The sequence below is a fragment of the Botrytis fragariae genome (genome assembly GCF_013461495.1).
Source record: "Botrytis fragariae strain BVB16 chromosome Unknown tig00000274, whole genome shotgun sequence".
Taxonomy (NCBI): Eukaryota; Fungi; Ascomycota; class Leotiomycetes; order Helotiales; family Sclerotiniaceae; genus Botrytis; species Botrytis fragariae.
Window position 1 is genome coordinate 168,250 of NW_023501007.1, and position 19,759 is coordinate 188,008.

General features: G+C 42.2%; 5 protein-coding genes across 5 annotated transcripts; 2 read left to right on the forward strand and 3 right to left on the reverse strand.

The window, feature by feature from the left end:
* Positions 1–1,298: 1,298 nt before the first annotated feature.
* On the forward strand, positions 1,299–1,539 carry Bfra_012357 (uncharacterized protein; the record flags this gene model as incomplete). Its single annotated transcript, XM_037342674.1, has 2 exons — positions 1,299–1,389; positions 1,424–1,539. 2 exons carry the CDS (start codon positions 1,299–1,301, stop codon positions 1,537–1,539), a joined length of 207 nt encoding a protein of 68 aa, XP_037187396.1.
* A 7,379-nt stretch (positions 1,540–8,918) lies between these two features.
* Bfra_012358 (putative mip family channel protein) lies at positions 8,919–10,725 on the reverse strand (the record flags this gene model as incomplete). Its single annotated transcript, XM_037342675.1, has 3 exons — positions 8,919–9,130; positions 9,265–9,888; positions 9,939–10,725. 3 exons carry the CDS (start codon positions 10,723–10,725, stop codon positions 8,919–8,921), a joined length of 1,623 nt encoding a protein of 540 aa, XP_037187397.1.
* A 1,633-nt stretch (positions 10,726–12,358) lies between these two features.
* Positions 12,359–13,810, reverse strand: Bfra_012359 (uncharacterized protein; the record flags this gene model as incomplete). Its single annotated transcript, XM_037342676.1, has 4 exons — positions 12,359–12,800; positions 12,922–13,085; positions 13,386–13,589; positions 13,730–13,810. 4 exons carry the CDS (start codon positions 13,808–13,810, stop codon positions 12,359–12,361), a joined length of 891 nt encoding a protein of 296 aa, XP_037187398.1.
* Positions 13,811–14,093: 283 nt separating this feature from the next.
* Positions 14,094–15,446, forward strand: Bfra_012360 (putative cytidylyltransferase family protein; the record flags this gene model as incomplete). Its single annotated transcript, XM_037342677.1, has 1 exon — positions 14,094–15,446. One exon carries the CDS (start codon positions 14,094–14,096, stop codon positions 15,444–15,446), a length of 1,353 nt encoding a protein of 450 aa, XP_037187399.1.
* A 1,385-nt stretch (positions 15,447–16,831) lies between these two features.
* Bfra_012361 (putative glycosyltransferase family 31 protein) lies at positions 16,832–18,430 on the reverse strand (the record flags this gene model as incomplete). The annotated part of the gene is made up of 1 exon (XM_037342678.1): positions 16,832–18,430. One exon carries the CDS (start codon positions 18,428–18,430, stop codon positions 16,832–16,834), a length of 1,599 nt encoding a protein of 532 aa, XP_037187400.1.
* Positions 18,431–19,759: the final 1,329 nt, after the last annotated feature.

A 19,759-nucleotide genomic window follows, 5' to 3' on the forward strand; every position in this document is an offset into this window, starting at 1 on the left:
GGTGAGGTAAAGTTTAATAAAGTAGTGTGAGATGAATTAATGATGAATTGATGGATGGATGGATGGTGCCCTCCCCTGGTGGTGGAGAAAAGAATCCAAGTCACTGATGGATTAGATTGTCCGTGCTTTCCCTCTTACCGTACGTACCGTACCGTACCGTACAGTCAGTCCTTTCCAAAAAAAATTATTACTTTGGATCAGAATCGCCAGATGTAGAATATTAGATCAAGCGTCCTTTTCTTTCCTATCCCCTCTTGTGCTCTCTCTTGTGACGTGGATGAAAAATTGGAGTGAAGGCGGAAGAGAAAGAAGAAGAACCATCATAATCACGACATGCACAACAATAATAAAATATGTCGCATGATAAATGCCTACCTGGATTGGTTACTTGGATTAAATGCCCCTAGATAGTACTAGATCGATAGACACTAGTTGATTGATATCTTCTTGTTCTTTTTCTTGTCACTTATCTTTATCTTGCCAGTTAGATCTTTCGCTGCTAGCAAGGCTCCAGGCTCAAGGCTCAAGGCTCGTACCGTGTGGCGGTTCTTCTGATAATCAAGAGGTTGAATTGGAACTGGGATTCAATACGGTAGTACCGGAGAATGATACTTGGTGACTGTTGATTCTTTGATATGATTGTGAGTAGCTTAATATCCATAATATCCTGATTGGAACCAGTGACAGTGATAGTGACAGTAATAGTGACAGTGACAGTGATAGTGACATCGATGAGGTACGCTCGGCAAGCAAATACGCGTTGAGTTGACGATGAAGACGTGACTAGAAACAAAGGGAATGATAGTTTCCTCATGAAGAACAACGTGGAATGCAGTTAAATTTTGGACATTCAATAATCTGATGTGTGTAAGTAAGTCAATGTCTATTGTCAGTTCATGTCAAAGCATTCAATGTCCCTTCATCTGGTAGTATCATTGTGAAGGATATAACCCTCGAAAATCTAATAATACCCACGCACGCGTATAGACCGACACCTAACGAGGTCTTACAAAATGATAGAACTTTGGAAGCTACTGAAGAGGTCAAAATTCAATGGATTTCTCGATTCAGTTCCTTACAATCAACCAATGATAACTTCATCCCGTGCGAATAACATGTTGATCTTCTTCCTCCTTGGTAGATAATCATCTTAATCAAGGATGACCGACCCCCTTGGTAAAACTTGATAAGAATATGGCTGAATAACTCAAGCCGTGGCTAATGTGGCTAAAAATCCCAAGTGTTACAGAGCGGCACAAAATGATTCAAGTTCAACCATATCGTTCTCATTATCAACAATGCAATCCTTCTCATCCCCAAAAGATCCAACAAAAAAACGGTTGAAAAAGAAGCTATTCGTAACCAGAATCAAGATAAGGATTCATTCCCGTCTCCCAAATTTGCCTCTTACTGCCTTATCTAGTTAACTACTCAATTTCAAACTTCTCTTCCATTTGCGGACTTGGCGAAGAGAGGTGGACGGGAAGATCAAAGGACGAATCGACATCGATAGAAAAGGAACATCTACATGATGCATGATGCAAGAAATAATGGAGTCCAAAAAATTGGTCCCTTTTTTACTTTCCTTCCCTACTAACCCCTTCCTACTCGTAACCGCTCGCAATTCATATTCCAGCTCCGATTGTTCAAGCAGAGACAGAATATGATCAAATTTATGATAACCTTTTTTCTGTCTCCCAAGCCTCAACTGATGCACATGTGAAGAGAAGAGATACGGTACCGAGCTTTCTTAATCTCACCTCACGATGGACTTTCAATGCTTCATGATTCTCGCATTCATCCATATTGAAGCATCTCAACAGATATACATTGATGGTACGACAACGACACAACACACAAATTATTTTATCTCATAGCCGCAGTAAGACATCCAAAAACCCTTTATTAACCTTGGAATTATCCCGATCCTTTGTTATGTGTACAGCTGCTAGCTTAAGCAGGAATCGGGCTGTTGTGCAACCCTCTTCTAAGACGGTGGACAATCCAGATACCATACTTTTTTAAGCCATCCCCTCGTCCATGACTCCATGAAAACCCACCATCTAAATCCTTGAACAATGCGGAGAGGGGGCTGACAATGTATAGATGTACCGGCCGGTATGGTATATGATGCTTCATTTCTTATTATTTTGAACGATTTCCCGATCGACCATTCTTCGATTAGCCAACCATTCACGAATGCTCCGTCAACCCAATGCTCTTTTGGACATTACTCCGTATTCTATTGGATTTCTAGCAGAACGCAATATTGGATCCCTACTCTTCTACTCTCCATTTTTACTATTATTATATACTCATGCCTTTCCTTTCAAGTGCTTACGGACTAATATCCAAATTGGCGCGATGCATACAGCATCACACAAGGCATATATAAGCCACACCGGTTCGTCGGGCACACCAACACTCCTCTGAGCTACAAAGATGTACATGGGTTTGCTACCATCTTTCGAGATGAGACTACAGAATGCCAATAATTAAAACAACAAAGAAAACTTTTTTTCGGTGTCAATGACGATGATGAGGCATCGTATGATTAGCCTTTTCCCAAGAAGCGCGAGAACCAATCGTTAAGGCTCCTGATCCCCTTGGGTGGCTCTCATACTAAAAAATTCTTTGTTCGTGGAGGGGTAACCTCTACGTCAGAGCATCTTCTTTGTCTACTCTACTCTGTATTTTGCAATCAGTAGAAATGATTCTTCCATAGTGCCCTTGTAACCCTCAACTCTTCCTTTACCTACCTAGTACCTACTATTAACGAGAATTCCCCTCGATCGCTTCTCCTTCATTTACCATCGCGGAAGCATCCAAAGTCGTACCCCCATGTCAAATGAATAGAGACTAAACAGTCCAAACCAAGAAACTCGATACGATTCACCATTTTGACAATCTCAACGAATCAATCCCATTCCCAAAATCCCCTGTCCTCTCGTTGATCACCCAACTGCCAAGTCTTGCACGGCTGTTGGTTGATGTAATTTCAAGTCAAAGGGATCAATTTACGGCCCGAGTTGATTACGACTTTCTTCTTATTTTGCCTCCCCTCCCCTATCCTTCATAGATCAACGAAGCACGGTTCAAGTCGGGTACTACATCGTTTATTAGTGTCATTCGATGCTAGATTAGATAGAAGGAGAAGGGAGAAGGGAGAAGGGAGAAGGGAGGGGTGGTAGTTGATTCATTTGAGGCGATTGAAGAATGTAAAGAACCTTCTGATACTACCTCCTACGGTATGATTGGACTCGGGGCTTCTAAATGAAAACCTTTGATAGAGTCTCGGTGAATCCAATAATTGAGATGGACCGATTTGTAGAATCGCAACTACCCGTCAACTATCCATCCTCAATTTAGCATCGACCTAATTTGTCTAATATCACTTCAAGTATCAATCGAAATTTCTCCAATGGAGCGGAGTGGAATCGTTCCGTCATCAATGCAAGATAGAGCAAGCTGGTGGACCTATTTCAGATGTCTCCATTTACAATTTTAACAAGGGGAGTTACCTTGATACAGTAAGTTTACGACTTTGTTACAACCACCCACTTTTTCATCGTACGAGCAAATTCCTTCCTAGAGTTCCTATCTCTCATCAAAAATTCAAAATGGGTGTCTAATCTATGGTACCCAATATGAAGGAACCTTCAATTTGTACTTCCATATCTTAAATCAATATTAATCAATCAGCCCATGTGCCTCGTTTGGAAACGTGTTCCCCCTATTTCCCAACATCGATATACTAACCTCAAACTATCAAATCTCATACTGTAGGTAGGTACGTACAGCACATCTCCATCTCCCAATCCAAACATCTCCATATCTCCCCACCAGCACACCTAAACACAAGCCCAACCCGCTTCTTCCCGAATCTAATCCTGCATGCACACACGGAGTACTTCGTACATACGCACAACTAGCTCATTAATATCTCAAACGAGATTAAGAAATCGCAAAAGCGAGAGGGAAAGGGCAAAATACCACACGACACATCATATTTCCACCCCCTCCACACCTCCGTCTCAATGGATTCCTTTCCACTCAAAGGCCAAGGATCATACCACACACTCCTACTGTACATCAAGTTACAGATTCCAGGTCGCCTAATTATCTGTGCGTATACGCTGCATTGATATCTGGTATCTGGATAGGGCAAGGAGGTTTGATCGTGTGGTTAATGCATCCATCAATTCATCCTTCCGATATTGTGTCACCATACCGAGCATACATCCTTAGAGCTTACATGGTTTTCTACAAAGCATGCAAAGCACGGAGCGCAAAATACCTGGGCATGCAAAGCACCCAGAACAAACGTAAAGTATTATCTACGCGGTATCAGCATCAAAATACCAATCGTTTGCAATCTGGTTTCACTACATCCCGCATTAGTGACCACCTATCTATCTACCTACAGTATCTTGAGAAATTTGGACCATTCAATTGTCCACGTTGCGGATTGCAAAAGGCATCAGAATGCGCGGGAACCCATCGGAAAATCGGAGATGCGAACACGGTTACGGGATTGACAGGTTTGGGTAAGTATCACTGATGATGAAATTTCCCGAAGGAGGGATTTGATAGTATGTGGGCATGGGAGTAGATTGTCTTGCTGTGTAGCTTTCCCGTTTGGTAGCTTTGTGTTTTTGGATCGAGGCAATCGCCTATTCCTGATAGATTGGTACGAATGTTGATGTTGGTATTGGTGTTGGTGTTGGTATTGGTGTTGGTATTGATATTGGCATCGGTATGATCATCAAGTCATTTCCATCCGTCCAGTGACAGACTAATTACATTCAAACCTAAGCGTACCTGGTATATTGATGCGGGGCAAGTGCAACACAACATAACTCCATCACATCAATATTAAATTCTTCATGGGGCCGCTGCTATTTGCTCAGATACATAACTGGGGTCTCCTAAGTCTTGTGATTCTTCCCCGCATTTCGGAGTCCTGACCTTCATCAATCTTTCATCATTCGTTACTTATACCGCTATGTTAATGTGATGCCATGCGATGCGATGTGATGGAATATAATAAATGCATTTCAGATATCTGATCGGAGTTACGGCGTTGATATTTACCCTTTTAAGCTTTGGTTACCTTTTAAGAGAAGGAAGAAGCGGTTGGTTATCTATTCGAGATGTGCATGAACCTGGAGATCCTACAGAAAGGGAAATTCATCTCCTGAATTACTGACTCGCATTTCTTGCCATGTATGTACGCACGCACAGAACAGTGCTGAAATCCGGGGTATTGTGAAACGTGAAATGGGGTAGTAGTAGTTTCTAAGAAGCTTGACCTTGAGCTCTGGTAGTTACCAGGTAGTGCTATACACGTGACACTGCTTTTGTATAGAGTAGTACTCTGTAGCACTTCGGTATATCAACACGGAATGAGAAGGAAAGAAAACGGGAATTCAATCATGTGATTGTGGATTTAACATCATCAACCTTTTGATGTGTATATCCTGGTATCTCTTGGTACGGGGGATATTCACAGTTCCACGAATATCAGTACCAGACTTTTGATGAATTCAAGATTCTCTCCCATCCTATCGTTGATCGATTACTCGAGCCAACCTACCCTCTCACAAACACCCATGAACTCTTGTCATTCTTCATTCTTCATTCTTCATTCATCCCATTCATTCACATTCTCCTCCCTTCCAAGTTCCAAATTCCTATTCTTTGGGCCATCCTTTCTTACGCAGCCACCACACATCATACGCCACAGTCATACACTTTACCTAATCGTTCGCACTTCTTCACATGTTAAACTAACATTCAAAGAAAAATGGCTTGAATTCAGCCCAAGACAATGTCTCATTTTCCGATAAGCCAAAGTGAAGGGTAGCCAATCAATCAAGCTCTAACCATCTTGAGAAGAAGATGCAGAAATCAAGCAGATAGACACATTTGGACCAACTTAATGGAAATGTGATATATCTCGGATTCGAATTGTGGGATATTATCATGTGATTGCTCCTTTTGGCCAATAGTTTGTCCGTCAGAGAGGAAGTAAGGCAAAAAAGCAATCCTCTCTCTTTCAAATTGTACTAGTCCTGCATGATTAGTACATCACACCATCTCCCAAATTTACTTTCCACGAGTCAAATAAAGTTATCTCTCGGTTTACGTATGCATGTGTGGCTTATCTGAAACCCATTCACTCTATCCTCATCAAGCGCGCATATTCAATGTGAGGTACGTACTTGTCTTTGAAACGTATGTATGTATGTATCTGTGGCTTGAGGACAAGAGATATTTGAACACGAGATTATACATACGTATCAACACATCATCATATACTTGAGAATAAGACACTGGGTAGCAATATAGCTTTCATGCGAAGAATAGGAATACACAGATTCGTACAGTGCATCTGCTTCCAAAAGGGGCGGAAAGTGAAAATGTGAAACATTGATTTCTTCAACGCGGGATAACCTTTTGCGGAATGCTCGGTATTCCCGCTGTTGAAATTGTAGTCTCAGTTCATTTCTTGCTATTTCCTGGGTGTCGTGTCTTTGCTATATTGCTGTAAATGAAAGTTTGTGTTTCTTCACGCGGGATAGACATGCGAGAAAATTTCCACATGTTGAATTTTGTATCAAAGATAAAACATACTTGTCAATGTTTCTCTCTATATGCGGACAATACACACACACATTCATTTTTCCATTAAATACTATTCGCAAGATAATCTGGGCCGAGTGGGATTACTTGAATGCATTATATGCCAGAATGTCTGATATCAATTCTATCCCATCCCATCTCACCACATCATATCACCTCTATCCCATTCCACGTACATGCTTGTGGTTACGACAAAGTTTCTATTCGCTCTATGATATCCCGGATGACAATTCTCACATTCCATCATCATCTAACGAGCCCATATCAAATAACCAGAGTAGTCCATTTTCAACAACCCAAACTTAATTCCAACAGTTAAGACACTTTGGTCATTCAAATCTATATACATCACATCAGAATCTCGGAATCCTAAAAGGCGTACAAACTTTGCATACTTTACCTATATACTGTACAGTTCCTAGGGGATCTAACATCATCTGTTCTGTGGATCTTTGGTTACACTTCCCGGTGAGATAGAGTGGACATGTTTGATTCATATCAGTAAGCTATCATTGCGGTGTTTGAAAATATTCGAGTATCTACCTGAGTTTTCGTCTTATAGTGTAAAAGGTAGGTAGGTAGACATAGATTGTAATTCACACCTACCTGCAGAAGCAACGGTTAGTGATTGAGCATTAATTCCGTTTAATTCTAGACCCGTTTGATGTGCGAATTCCTATAAATCTCATATATAACCTCACCTCGTTTGAATATCTAATTCCATGCCAATATAGAATTCATCTGATTATTTGATTATACCTGAATATTCAAGTCAATATACTGTCTACCTTTCTCAGAATCTCAGTACCTCCGAATCTCTCCTTCGCCTGGTGTAGATACAATATGATCTTTGATTCTCGTCCTCGACCTTAATCATTAGTAAATCATCTATATACAATTCCATCTCCTTCTTTCCAAACAACTCAGCAATCGCAATCTGGGAACTACATTCCACTTGGTGTGAAAATCCTAAATTACTAAAGCAGTACTACATCTTGGGAGGGGAAATATTTTCCTAGCGATGCCGAGATCAAGTTTGCTTGAGATATCATAGAGCTCAGCAGTCTCAATATTCCAGACTACATCCTTACAATCTCGAGCTTCGAATTGTTACTCCTGAGCAAAATACTCACACGATCTCAAAGATTGTAAGATCACACATTTCGATGCTGAATCGTCTCCAACATCATAAATTCCCGATTCTCGGACTTTACCCTGGTGGTCCAGTCTAGACCATTGAATACCCTTCTGCAATTTGGATCCTCGGAGTAAATATTGTGGCTAAGGTCCCACGAGCCAAAAGGCGCAAACCTGACACCCTCGTCGCTTGTGACTCTGTTGCTGTTTGGCATTCGTCATCTTGGTTCATGGTTAGAAGTCGACTGTCCATGCATTACCGGTCTCTGCAAGAATAGGCATGAAGAAATGGCTTTAGAATCGCGATGTAATGTATTGGTGTCATTTTACCATTAGTATCCTCTTTGTGAATCAGATGCGGAAGATCTAGGGGAAGGAATCTTCTTATCTGGAAGGAGGGGAGGGGGGGGACAAGGAATTCATGTTTCATAAGATAAGAGTTCCACTTATTGCTTGATCTGAAGATAAATCATGTCACTTCGATGTACCAGCACAGTATCTTTGAGGTCATGTAGTCTCAAAGACTCTCGTAAATCGGGATTGATCTCAAGGAGACTTCCTCCGTTGGTTCTAATACCTTTGCCCTTGGCTTCAAGGCTGTTCAGAGTCAGCACTGCGACTCCCCGTCGAATTGGAAAGGAGGGCGAATATGTTGAGACTCAAGCCACGATCAAGTTGAAGAGCAGAATAATCATTAACTTTCCACACATCACGGTATTGCTTACCAAATTCAAATAATATTAATACAGAGCAAGTAATGTAAAGTAAATGTTATAGATATATATATTGTCATTATCATTCATTGGTGCAAACTTCTAAATAAAGTGCTAGGTATAAAATACAAATAACCCTCGAGGTTATAACTCATTAATTCCTCCATCTCCTGTTTTTCGCACCGGCGATAAGCCAAGCCAAAGTAAATGAAGTGCCGTGTAAAGTGCAAGCAAACAAACAAGCAAGCAATCAGTAGAGCAAGCAGGTAATCGGTGTATAAGGGCAGCAAGCATTCGCAAAGGCAAAAACAGAGAGACAAGACAAGACAACATCCAATCGAACTCCTCACTCCTCATTACCTCCCCTGAGACCTCTCAATTTCCTCACCCTATCCTCATTTTCCTTTTTTGATCCTTTGAGATCTAACTCAACCGACTTCCCGGTCTTAAACTTCCATTTCTCTTTTCGTATCTCCTGTTTCTCTCTTCCAAGATTTGTTCTCGCTTCTTTTCATTTTGTGTAGGATCATTCTTTGCATCTCCATCTTGACCTGGATTTGCCATTTCGTATTCGAGCATCTTGATGAATTTGTAGAAGAATACTGCGATGGCTGTTCCGACCATTGGTCCGATCCCTAGTAGAGAATGTTAGTTTAAGTTTGGAGATGGGGTGAGATGGGAGAAAGGCAGATGAGTGGTGTCGAATGTGGATGCATGGAAAGGAAAGGGTAAGGAAGACAGGTGTGCCAAGGTAGCAGAAGAAACTTACAATAAATCCAATGTTCCTTATCGAATGATCCACTAACAACACAAGGACCAAAGCTTCTCGCTGGGTTCAAACTTCCACCAGTATAATAGACTCCGACCATCTCGGCAATGAACAATGCTAGACCAATACCCACTGGCGCAATGAAAGTCGCCTTGTGTTTCTCCTTCGCCAACATAAAAATGGTAAATACCAACTCAGCTGTCAGAATCGCCTCGATAAAGACACCTTGTACGGTGGATGTTTCAGCACCGAGCGTAGTTCGTACATTGAATGTAGTAGGGAAGAGACCGAGAACCATTCCACTAGCAGCTATGCCACCGAGGATCTGGGCGAAGAATAGACAGACAGCGCGGGGAATAGGGATGGCACCAACGAGTACCATACCGAGGGTTACGGCGGGATTGAAGAGACCACCAGAAATACGGAAGAAAATCCATACGTTTACCATGAGGGAGAAACCGAAGATAACTGCGATGTAAAGCTGAACTGCGACGTTGAAACCTGTTGCAGCACCTGTGGTAGTGTTCACTGTGTTACTGTCGATATTGGCTACTTGAGTACCGGCAAAAGCAAAGAAGAGAAACATGGTTGTGCCGACGAATTCACCGATTGTTGCTACGAAGTCTGTCCATGGTTAGTATGTGCACGATGGAAAAGAGGATGAGAAGACTTACGATTTTTGAAATTACTATTCATCCATTGTGTCCATGGTAACCTCATGACTATAGCTCTTTCTTCTGGTGTCAAATTGTTCAAATCAATCGTTCCTTTCGTTCCACTCCTTTTATGCGAATCGTAGTTATACCCGTCGATACTCTCGTCTGTACTCTTTCTTCTAACCCTCTCACCACTGGCCCACTCAGGTGCAGCACCTGGTTCTCTCATCCCCTTTTCCAAGTCTCGATCTTTGCCAAGATCACTTCTTGATGAATCATCAAAATATGATTTCTGAGGTCCACTTTCCCATCCTACAACATTGCGATATGTACGTGGGGGACGGGAACGTTCGTGATAATCTGGATGGGGATGATCATCACGAACACGTGTGCGGGATGACATTGAGTTCTCTCTCTCCCGATCGCTATAGTAGAGGTCTTCTCGAGCACGAAGAGCTCTTCCTGACTCAGATGTGAAACTCAGCTTGGGGTCGTAATCGCCGCCGGAATATCTTCTTGGTGGAGGTACTGATGGCCTTCTTCTTAGACCTGCAGCTGGTCTTGTAAGATCTTCAGAGGAGAAGACAGGGTGTTGTGGGGTGAGATCTGGTGGTGACATGATTGGATGTGATGAAAGGGGAGGCGACCACATTGCTGTATCCTTTTGATATGCCCTAGAAGGAGACGATATAGTATGTGCAATTGGTACCAATTGTTGTTGTGAAGAACCAGGGCGATTTATAACATCTCCATCCATAGTTTTACTACTTTGGAATATTGGAAGGTCTGTGCCTTCTCCTGACATTGTTAACTTGAGACTCTCTGCGTCAATGTCTAAGTGGGGTGAAGGGAAGTCGTGATAGGGTAGAATATAGAAGGGACGCTTTCTCAGTGGCTTAGCCGTAATGATGGGTTTGTCTGGTAAAAAATAATATATAAAGTATGGGGGTGTGTATGAAGTTGATGTATTACGATTGATGATTGAGTTGTAAAGTATGATGGGATAAAATAACTTCAACGGATGACCTGAAGAGATATATATTCTCGTTTCACCAACCACTTTCCCCAATTCTAAGCACCATCGGGTAAAAGTATATCGAATCTTGATCTCCTTGAACCTTGGAAACATAATTTCTTCTTTTCCTTGCAATATCTATCAACCTAGCCATCTGCGTACGAAAGTATCTCTACCCAAGGTCCACAATCAAGGGTCTTGCTGAACACGGTGATTGAAAAAAAGCAAATAACTATATCAAAGGAGAACCATCATACTAAACGATGGATCCCAAGTGGCTGGCTTCTCAAATGAAGAAGTTAAAACTTGACAGGAAAGCCCATGTGTGCATCAATGCATGATAACGTGGACCCTTAAGAATGATTTCGGAAAATCATGGAAAATCATCGCACATCTGCCGTAATGACGTAGATCCTCCGGACTCTCCATAGAGTTCATAATATAAAGCCCGTTGAGCCATATGGAAACGGCAGGGAAAAAGTAGTTTAACTGATGATAATACTTGAGATGAATTATAGGGCAAACGCTTAACACATGGATGGACCTTGTCGTCACGTGGACAACATGCTCTTTTCCAGCCTTCGAAACTTCGGATTCCAACGACGAACATCCGTAGAAGAAGCGTAGAACAAGAATTGCAAGGGAAATGCTCGAAATAGGATTTGAATGGTTGGTATCGAATCTATCGATCTTGACTAGAATGAGAAAGATATGACATCGGAATAGAAATCGGATACAAACCGTCGTTTGAAAGTCTGTGCAGATCGTTCTGCTTAAATTGGAATTTGAAAGTTAGGATGGACTCAATTCAATGCGTTCGAGTTCAATTCATGCATTGATATGAAGATGAAATAACATATAATGATTGAGAACCCTCTGGCCACCTTTTCAAATTTGCTATCGAGATTTGGAATGATTCCAACGGAGATTGCAATTATTTCTGTGCAAGTAAGTGGCAACGAGCTGAAAATGAGTCGTGATGCATCAATCGAAGACGTCGGGAAAACTGACTCTCCAGGTGGAGTTTCAAATTCTCGCTTAAACATAATCATCCTTCATTGGTCAATGCCTTTCCATGATCAGGGGATATCTTGAGGTATATCATTCGGGTGATATAGGTTAATGTATGTTCTTATGCTTCTCGTACTTTTAGTCTTTTTTATACTTTCATACTTTCTTCTACTTGGTCAATTCTCTCTTCTCAGTTTCTATTCTCGTCCTGATCAACGAGGACTCATTTCCAGCCTCTCTCCACCCTTCCTTTTCCGTCTCTGCCCTATGCACTACTCTAAGAAAGTATCAAAACAGAATTAGGGATTAAAATGCAGCCATCCAGAACTTTTCTAGAACCTGTCTGAAAAACCGGAGAACTTTTATTGTTCATGAACGATCCTCACCGCCAATCCGATCCATCTTCCATGACTCACAAAACCCCCGGTATTATAGCCTTTCGTGCCCCAACCTTCTCTCTACCAAACCTCTTTACATACCAAGCCTTTCCTTGTAAAGCTCTTGGTAGCATCGTAGTTATCTCATTGATGAGAAAATTTCTTGCAGGCACGCAACCACTTCCAGCCATTATGAAGAAACCAGCCCATTCGATCCACTCACAGAAATAATGAGGATATAAAATATAGTTGAAGAGACCGTTCTGAGGAAGCATGTACACTTTGTCTACTTTGGTATTGCCTTTGTTTTTTCCGGTTGAAGGGTCATTCTGTGCTGCTTGTTTTCGAAGTGCCGCGCGTCTGATTTCACGTAGTTCATCGTCATGAAATATATTGCTTACGAGACCGAGAAAGAAAATCATCATGCCTAACTCGATACGTGCTCCATTTACATATGGATTTCCCGATGTAGGTTTCCTATAGGTAAGATGGTTAGCGCCGCTAAAGAAGCGCCATGCCACTCGTATGCTATACTTATGACATATATCTGTCCATGCTAAGACCATGTGGGAGTGGATGGAATAAAGGGAGAAATTACCAATCAGCTCTTGTAAGAGGCCCATAACCAGCAAAATAACACCCCAGTGATGTAGCATTTGTCACTTGAAAGGCAATCGCCGAAAGCCAAACTATAAAATGTATGGGGGACATAGAAGGAGAGATAAGAGGGCCAACAATAGCACGATTGATGTAATGTATGGTCTGATTTTTTGACATATCGTTAGCACAGATCCATCAATTTGCTTCTTTCAGGCTCGCGCCGACTTTTATTCCGCCACTAGTTCAATATCTGGTCTCACTTCCACAGAGGAGTTCTTTCAATTCCACTAGTCAATGGCCATTGAATCGACACATTGGTCCATCATCTGCTAAACTCTCCCTTTCGAACTCTTTCGCCCCCACTAAGTCACAGTCACTTGATCGTCAGACCAAGAACTATCCTCTGCCAGCTCACTCCTCCCAACACCTTTGTAGCCCTCCCAAAAAAGAAAAGAAACTCACATATAGCCCCGCCATCAGCTTATTCTCCCAAGGCAAGGCATTCAACCCCACCTCCTTGGGCAACGTATACATAATGTACAGCATAGTCACCAGCCCAGGCAGTTCCATCGTAATCCAGCCCAGCTTTCCTGGAAGATTAAATCGACTATTTGATGAGGTCTTGCCTGCACCGTACCATGGTTGAACCCATTGAATGATTGTTACCTATGGGTTGGAAGTGAGCATGGGCCATTGGGGATATGAGAGAATGGAGGAGAGTGATTGAATGAAAGGGATAGGAGAAATGTAAGCCCTAAATAAAGAGAGAGATGAGATAACAGTCGGGAGAGAAAAAGACTACAAACCAATGGAAACCATTGAAATCCCCAAACGATTAATTCCCAGTTTTCCCTTGAGGGAGGCATCCAATTCTCTACAAGAACCATCTTGACAATTACTTAGCTCAGACTCTTGAACAAGAGAAAGCATTTGAAGTAAGGAAATCGTCGTTCGAGTGAAGCACAATGCTTCAATGATGTCACCACTTTTTATTTGCACTTTCTGTGCAACTCACACCGCATGATGTTTACGCGTTTGTCAGCCTTGCATTAGTAGCCAATAATTTACGTATCTCAGATAGCTGATCGTGAAGCTTTCAGCCTTGCAATCACTACAGCTCACGATAACGATAGCATCACTTTTGTTAATTGTGACATTGACTAAAACTTCATGTCTTCACCCTCGCCCTCAGATTCACAACTAGAAATGACACCGTCACCCTCTCGCATCGCATTCTACACTAGTAATCTCTCATCCTTCATCTCCTCCCCCTCTACCTTTCGCATCCTGCGTACCCTATCTCCGCCCACACCACTACCCCCCATCCCTCCCACCCCCAAAAACCTCACTTCCGTTACCTTCGACGCATACGATGCCTATCGCGGGTCCCTTTACTTTCCTCCCACGACCACTAGTACCGCCCCAAACGAATCTCTAGACCATTCGAAACCCCCAAACCGAGATCACCCATCTCCCTCTAATCCCAACATCCCGCAAACCCTCTACATACTCGATTCTTCCTTTAACCCGCCTACTCTTGCACACGCGCATATTTGTCTCTCCGCTCTAAACGATCACTACTCTTCTTCCGAATTAGGTCACACAAACGCGAGGCTATTAATCCTACTCAGTACCCAAAATGCCGATAAAAAGATTACCGGCGCGAGTTTGGAGGAGAGATTAGTGGGAATGGAATGTTTTGCGAATGATTTATTGACGAGTTGGTATTATCCTCATTCGGCTTATCATTACAAGAAAGAGAAACTTGATCGTTCGAATGGGAAATCATCCGAAGTGACTGAATCCGATTCTTCGGACGCCGAGTCCTCAGACATCGAATCCGAATCCGAATCCAAATCCGAGTCAATTGGCGGAACGAAACTCAAATCTTCCCCTCCCCAATCTCCTTCATCTGAATCCCTACTTTCCGATAACCCCAACTCGAGGCCTAAAATCGATATAGATATAGGTCTAACATCTCTCCCCTATTTCCACGACAAATCTGCCGCCATAGAAGCCTCCTCCCTCTATCCACCCTCAACAACACACATCCATTGCACTGGCTACGACACTCTAATCCGCGTCTTCAACCCTAAATACTATCCACCCACTCATGATCTCTCTCCACTTATCCCCTTCCTCTCAAGCCACAAGCTTCGCGTAACCTACCGCATCGACAAAGACTGTACAAAAGAAGACCAAGATGCATACCTATCGAAAATGCAACACGAACTACCCAGTCTAGGAGGAAAAAAGGAATGGATAGAAGATAAGAAGATATACATGGCTCCAGGACTCGAAGGAAAAGAAATCAGCTCCACAAAAGTTCGAGCAATGATTAAACAATCCAGCGCACCGGATCCGCACCGAAAAGGCCAGGGAAGCTCGAAATTCAAGGGGAAGGGCAAACAGGAGAACAAGAGGATTAAAGAGGGATTGAAGGGATTTGTAGGAACATCGGTGGGGAAATGGATTACGGGGGAGAAATTATATTGGTGGGAAGCGAAGGAGAATGGGGAATGAAGGAGAGATGGAATGTAGGTAGCCAGCTAGGTCAAAGCCCAGTCGCGTTTGTGATGGAGATAGAATATGAAGTACGAAGACAAAGAAAGACGTGATATGATTTCATAAATCAACACATCCATCCATCTAACTTACTTGGCATCCCAATCGGAGACGCTCATAGCATATCGTAGCATCGCATCGCGTCGCATCGCATCAGCTAATTTCAGCACGGGAAAAATCAATCCATCCTCGAATGCATGCATATATGCATATACCTATGTACCTACCTAGTATGCATGCGCGCATTCCCACCGCCAAGAACACTCACTCACTCACTCACTCACTCACTCACCCCCTAACTTCACCCATAATCATAAACACAAACATAAACATAAACACAAACACAAACATAAATATAAATATAAATAACAAAACTCCTCCTTCCCCTCCACCATCCCCCAAGAACCAATAATTTTCCAAAAAGCTAGACAGTCTACTCGTACAAATCCGATGTTCGAATCTTATGATCTTGAATACCTACCTACCGCTATCCCTAGGTAGGTAGATAGATAGATGGGTGGATAGATATATATATATATATGTATGTATGTATATATATAAACATCCTCTCGCACACTTCTCCTCTCCTCCTCCCCTCGTATCCAATAGAAAATAAAATTAATACGACACCTATCCATATCCATATCCATATCCACATCCCCATCCCCATCCCCATCCATCCCCATCTAGCCAAGTAAATTGACGTAAATTTTGACGTACAAAACCTACTCCATCCTTCCTTCAGCCCTACCCTACGATCGATGTACAGTAAGTGCAGTGCAGTGCAGCCCTACGATACGATACGCGCTGTCATCACATCGTCCACTCTCATTCTTGGCTTGGAAGACCCCCATCTTGGTACTACATCACATCATACAAAAGGTTTCAAAATTCCCAATTCAAAATTTCTGTGATTAAAGACTTTCTATTCTTTGCTCTCCCTCTTCTATGTCTCATTCTCATCTAACACTCAAACGCTGAAAGAACCAAGGAAGCTTACCCATATTCTATCTGTAGTTACTGGATAATGTATACCTCTATAAATTTTCTTTTCTTCCCCTCTCTATTCCGCTCTTCATACTTCGAGTATGTACTCCATATAAATGTATTCGACAAAACGCCATACCCATGCATTTCTGGTACTATCCGTCTAGCCCAGTCCGACCCAGCCCATTCTACTTTGGATTCGCCAAAGAGTGTGTACAAAAAAGGGAGGATCCGATTTTCCATCCCTAGAGCAAGAAGCCAGAAACGCCCCTTTCGGCATAGAATGTATAAATAAGTCATCAATCAATTGCTCTCCCATTAACATATATTCTCCTCCGTCAAACTCAATAACATCCTCACAGAGTCCAAATCAATTCCAACACACCATCAACATCATACATTCTCTTTCCATCCTTGTGATCTTTCCACCTCCAATCATCCTTCTTTCGAATATAGGTTTGTCTAACCGTTCCATCTGCTCTTAATTCCGATTCAGCAAGATCCCATGAAACTTTTCGTCCAGTTTCACGAAGAGGAATTCTTTGAGGTCCAAACATAAAATCGAGATTCCATCCTGTTCCATCATCACCTAATGCATTGAACGTCCTTTCCATTTGATGAAGGTTGAAATCGATACCCTTGGGATAATGAGCAATGGACCAACCATTGGTGAGAATAAAGTTATCTCTAGTTTGAAATCTTTGGAGGAAACAATCTTCACCACAAACTTGTTGAATTTTAGTGGATTCGAAAACTTGAGCTTCATGCCACATTCCTCCCTTGAAATGATGAAGAGAAAGTGGTCTGATACCAGATTCATAGAACCCTGATGGATCACCAACAATATCCAATTGCCAGATGTCATGAAGGACAGTCAAACGGACTTCGGTGTTTTCGTATACGCACTTTCGGAGTAGGATATCACCTTGAGAACCCCATCCGGAATTTGCTTCTTCGACCTTCTGTTTAGTGCTGCATTGAGGGAAAAGATCTGTAATTGTCGCGGCCAAAGGAACAGAAAAGAAAACTCCAGCTCCACCATAAGCCTGGCTTCCATGGCGTGCAAGACTACCGACATCTTCAGAAAGATTACCAATATATAAATCTTCACTAGCATCATAGGTTGCCATTTTCTTGATGAGAGCATCCATGTTTGGGAAGAATGTATCGTCGTCGCACATTACCAGCCATTTTCGATGTTTTCTGGACTTGTCGTTATATAAAGCGGGTAGGAGAGAGAAGTAACGCTCGGCCATTTCGATTTTACTGTCTGCAGTGTAGACTTTGGCATCGATTCCATATGCTTTCAACATTTTCTTGATTTCGTTGATTTCCTTTTCTGAAGCATCGACCAATCGTAGGATCAATCCACCTCCATTAGAGTTTCCATGACCATCGGTCAACCAATGCGACCAATCGAGCATGGGGTTAATCTTTGGATCAGTAATTCTCTTGTAGGTGGTCGAAATGCCAAAGAGGAACTCAGTAGCATTCACATCTGCAGGAATAGCAGACTTTGGGACCGGTACATCGAGTGGTTTCAGACATTTCGTAGTAGGAGCCGTGTCTTTCTCGATGTTGATTGTATCGAAATATCGAGGGAATAAGTGTTCGTCAAGTCTAGTAATGGATTTTCGTTCAATATCTTGTCGATGATATCTAACTTGTCTGGAAGCATATTCGATTTTATCATCGAGACCATACTTTTCTTTCAGTTCACGTAAGTGTGTCGAATTGACGGCACAATCGGGAGAACCGTTTTGGGTGGTAAGAATTTCTTGTGAACTTGGACTGAGTTTTGATTGAATTTGATGCAGTCTCTCTGGTGTAGGTCGTCCGGTGAAGAAGATGATTGTGAGGCAAATGAATGTGAATAGCGCAATGCGGGTGAAAGGACTTCGAGGATTGATCAACCTATTAGGCGATATTGAGGTACCCGTACCTATCATGCCCATTGTGAAGTTGGGAGATGGATAACTTGCAAGCCAGTAACACCAGATTCTCTATGACGTGGTGGAAAGATACGTACGGAGAGCCCCGAGAGCGAGTCGACGAAAATGAGGCGTAAAAGGGAGAGGTGTATGTAACGACAGTTATTCTTCCTGTTGAGAAGAAAGAGAAGACGAAAGTTCAGGAACGAGTGAGAGAGAGATTATTGATGTAGGAGAGAAAGAAGGAAGATACAAAAGAAGGTTAACATGTAGGGCAGATCTAAGAAATTAAAAAGCCAAATCCAAATAGAGCAAAGTGGAAAAAGAAGGAAAGTCGAGCTAAGATAAGCTTGATATTTTGATATGCAGTTACCCTAAACATTAATGCGGAGCGATGAACCTTGTAAATAGAAAAGTTAGATGGTTGAGTAGTAGAAATAGTAAATTATATGTAATAAGTAGTATTGATACTACCTAGTTGATACATAGCACACATTGAATTAATGCTGGGAATGAATTGCAACGAATTGCAACGAATTATAATGAAATTCACTGAATCGAGACTGTCTTGAGCCCTTGAGTCTTGCCCGTGAGTCTTGAAACTTGAGTCTTGAGTCTTGACTCTTGCAGCGGGAGAGAGAGAGAGAGAGAGAGAGAGGACTCAGCCAGGAAATATCTACCATCTATCTAGATATCTATCTAGATATCTACCTTCCCCTTTCTCTCTCTTTCTTTCCCTCTCCTCAATTTCCTTCCCTCTCCTCAAAGACTTCATCCTGTCTTCATTCACTTAATCATTTTTATAAAACCATCCGAGTTCAACCAATACCATCCAAGCCTTCCAAATGATCCCTTCTCGATATCTCCAATTAAAATTTGATATTGATAGTGCATACTGAAAAGGGAAGCGTATTTCCGTGGGTTAGTAATCTTGAGATGAGATTTGATTGGACGCTGCGTCGAGATTGTGATTGTGATATTGTTGTTGGCATATGAAGGTTGTAAATTGCAGACCTGGTGCTTTGTAGATTGCGTACTACCCTCAGGGGTGATGGATTTGTTCTTGGCCATGAGACCACAGCGCTCCATACTACATAACAAACTTGCCCAGGGAGTATGATTAGTGCCGGATAAAGCAACCAAAAGGTAAGACATCTGCGGGCGGGGAGTGCGCGGACAAGTGGGGACAGACAGGTATTTATCATTATTATTCGAGATCTGGCTGGTGGTGGCTGCATCCAAAAATTGATTCTGATAAATGTCTGGATGTCTAGATGTGTGTGGACTATTGGACTATTGGACCATGGAACAACACCGGCTGGAACACACAAGACGGTAGAGTACTACCTAGGT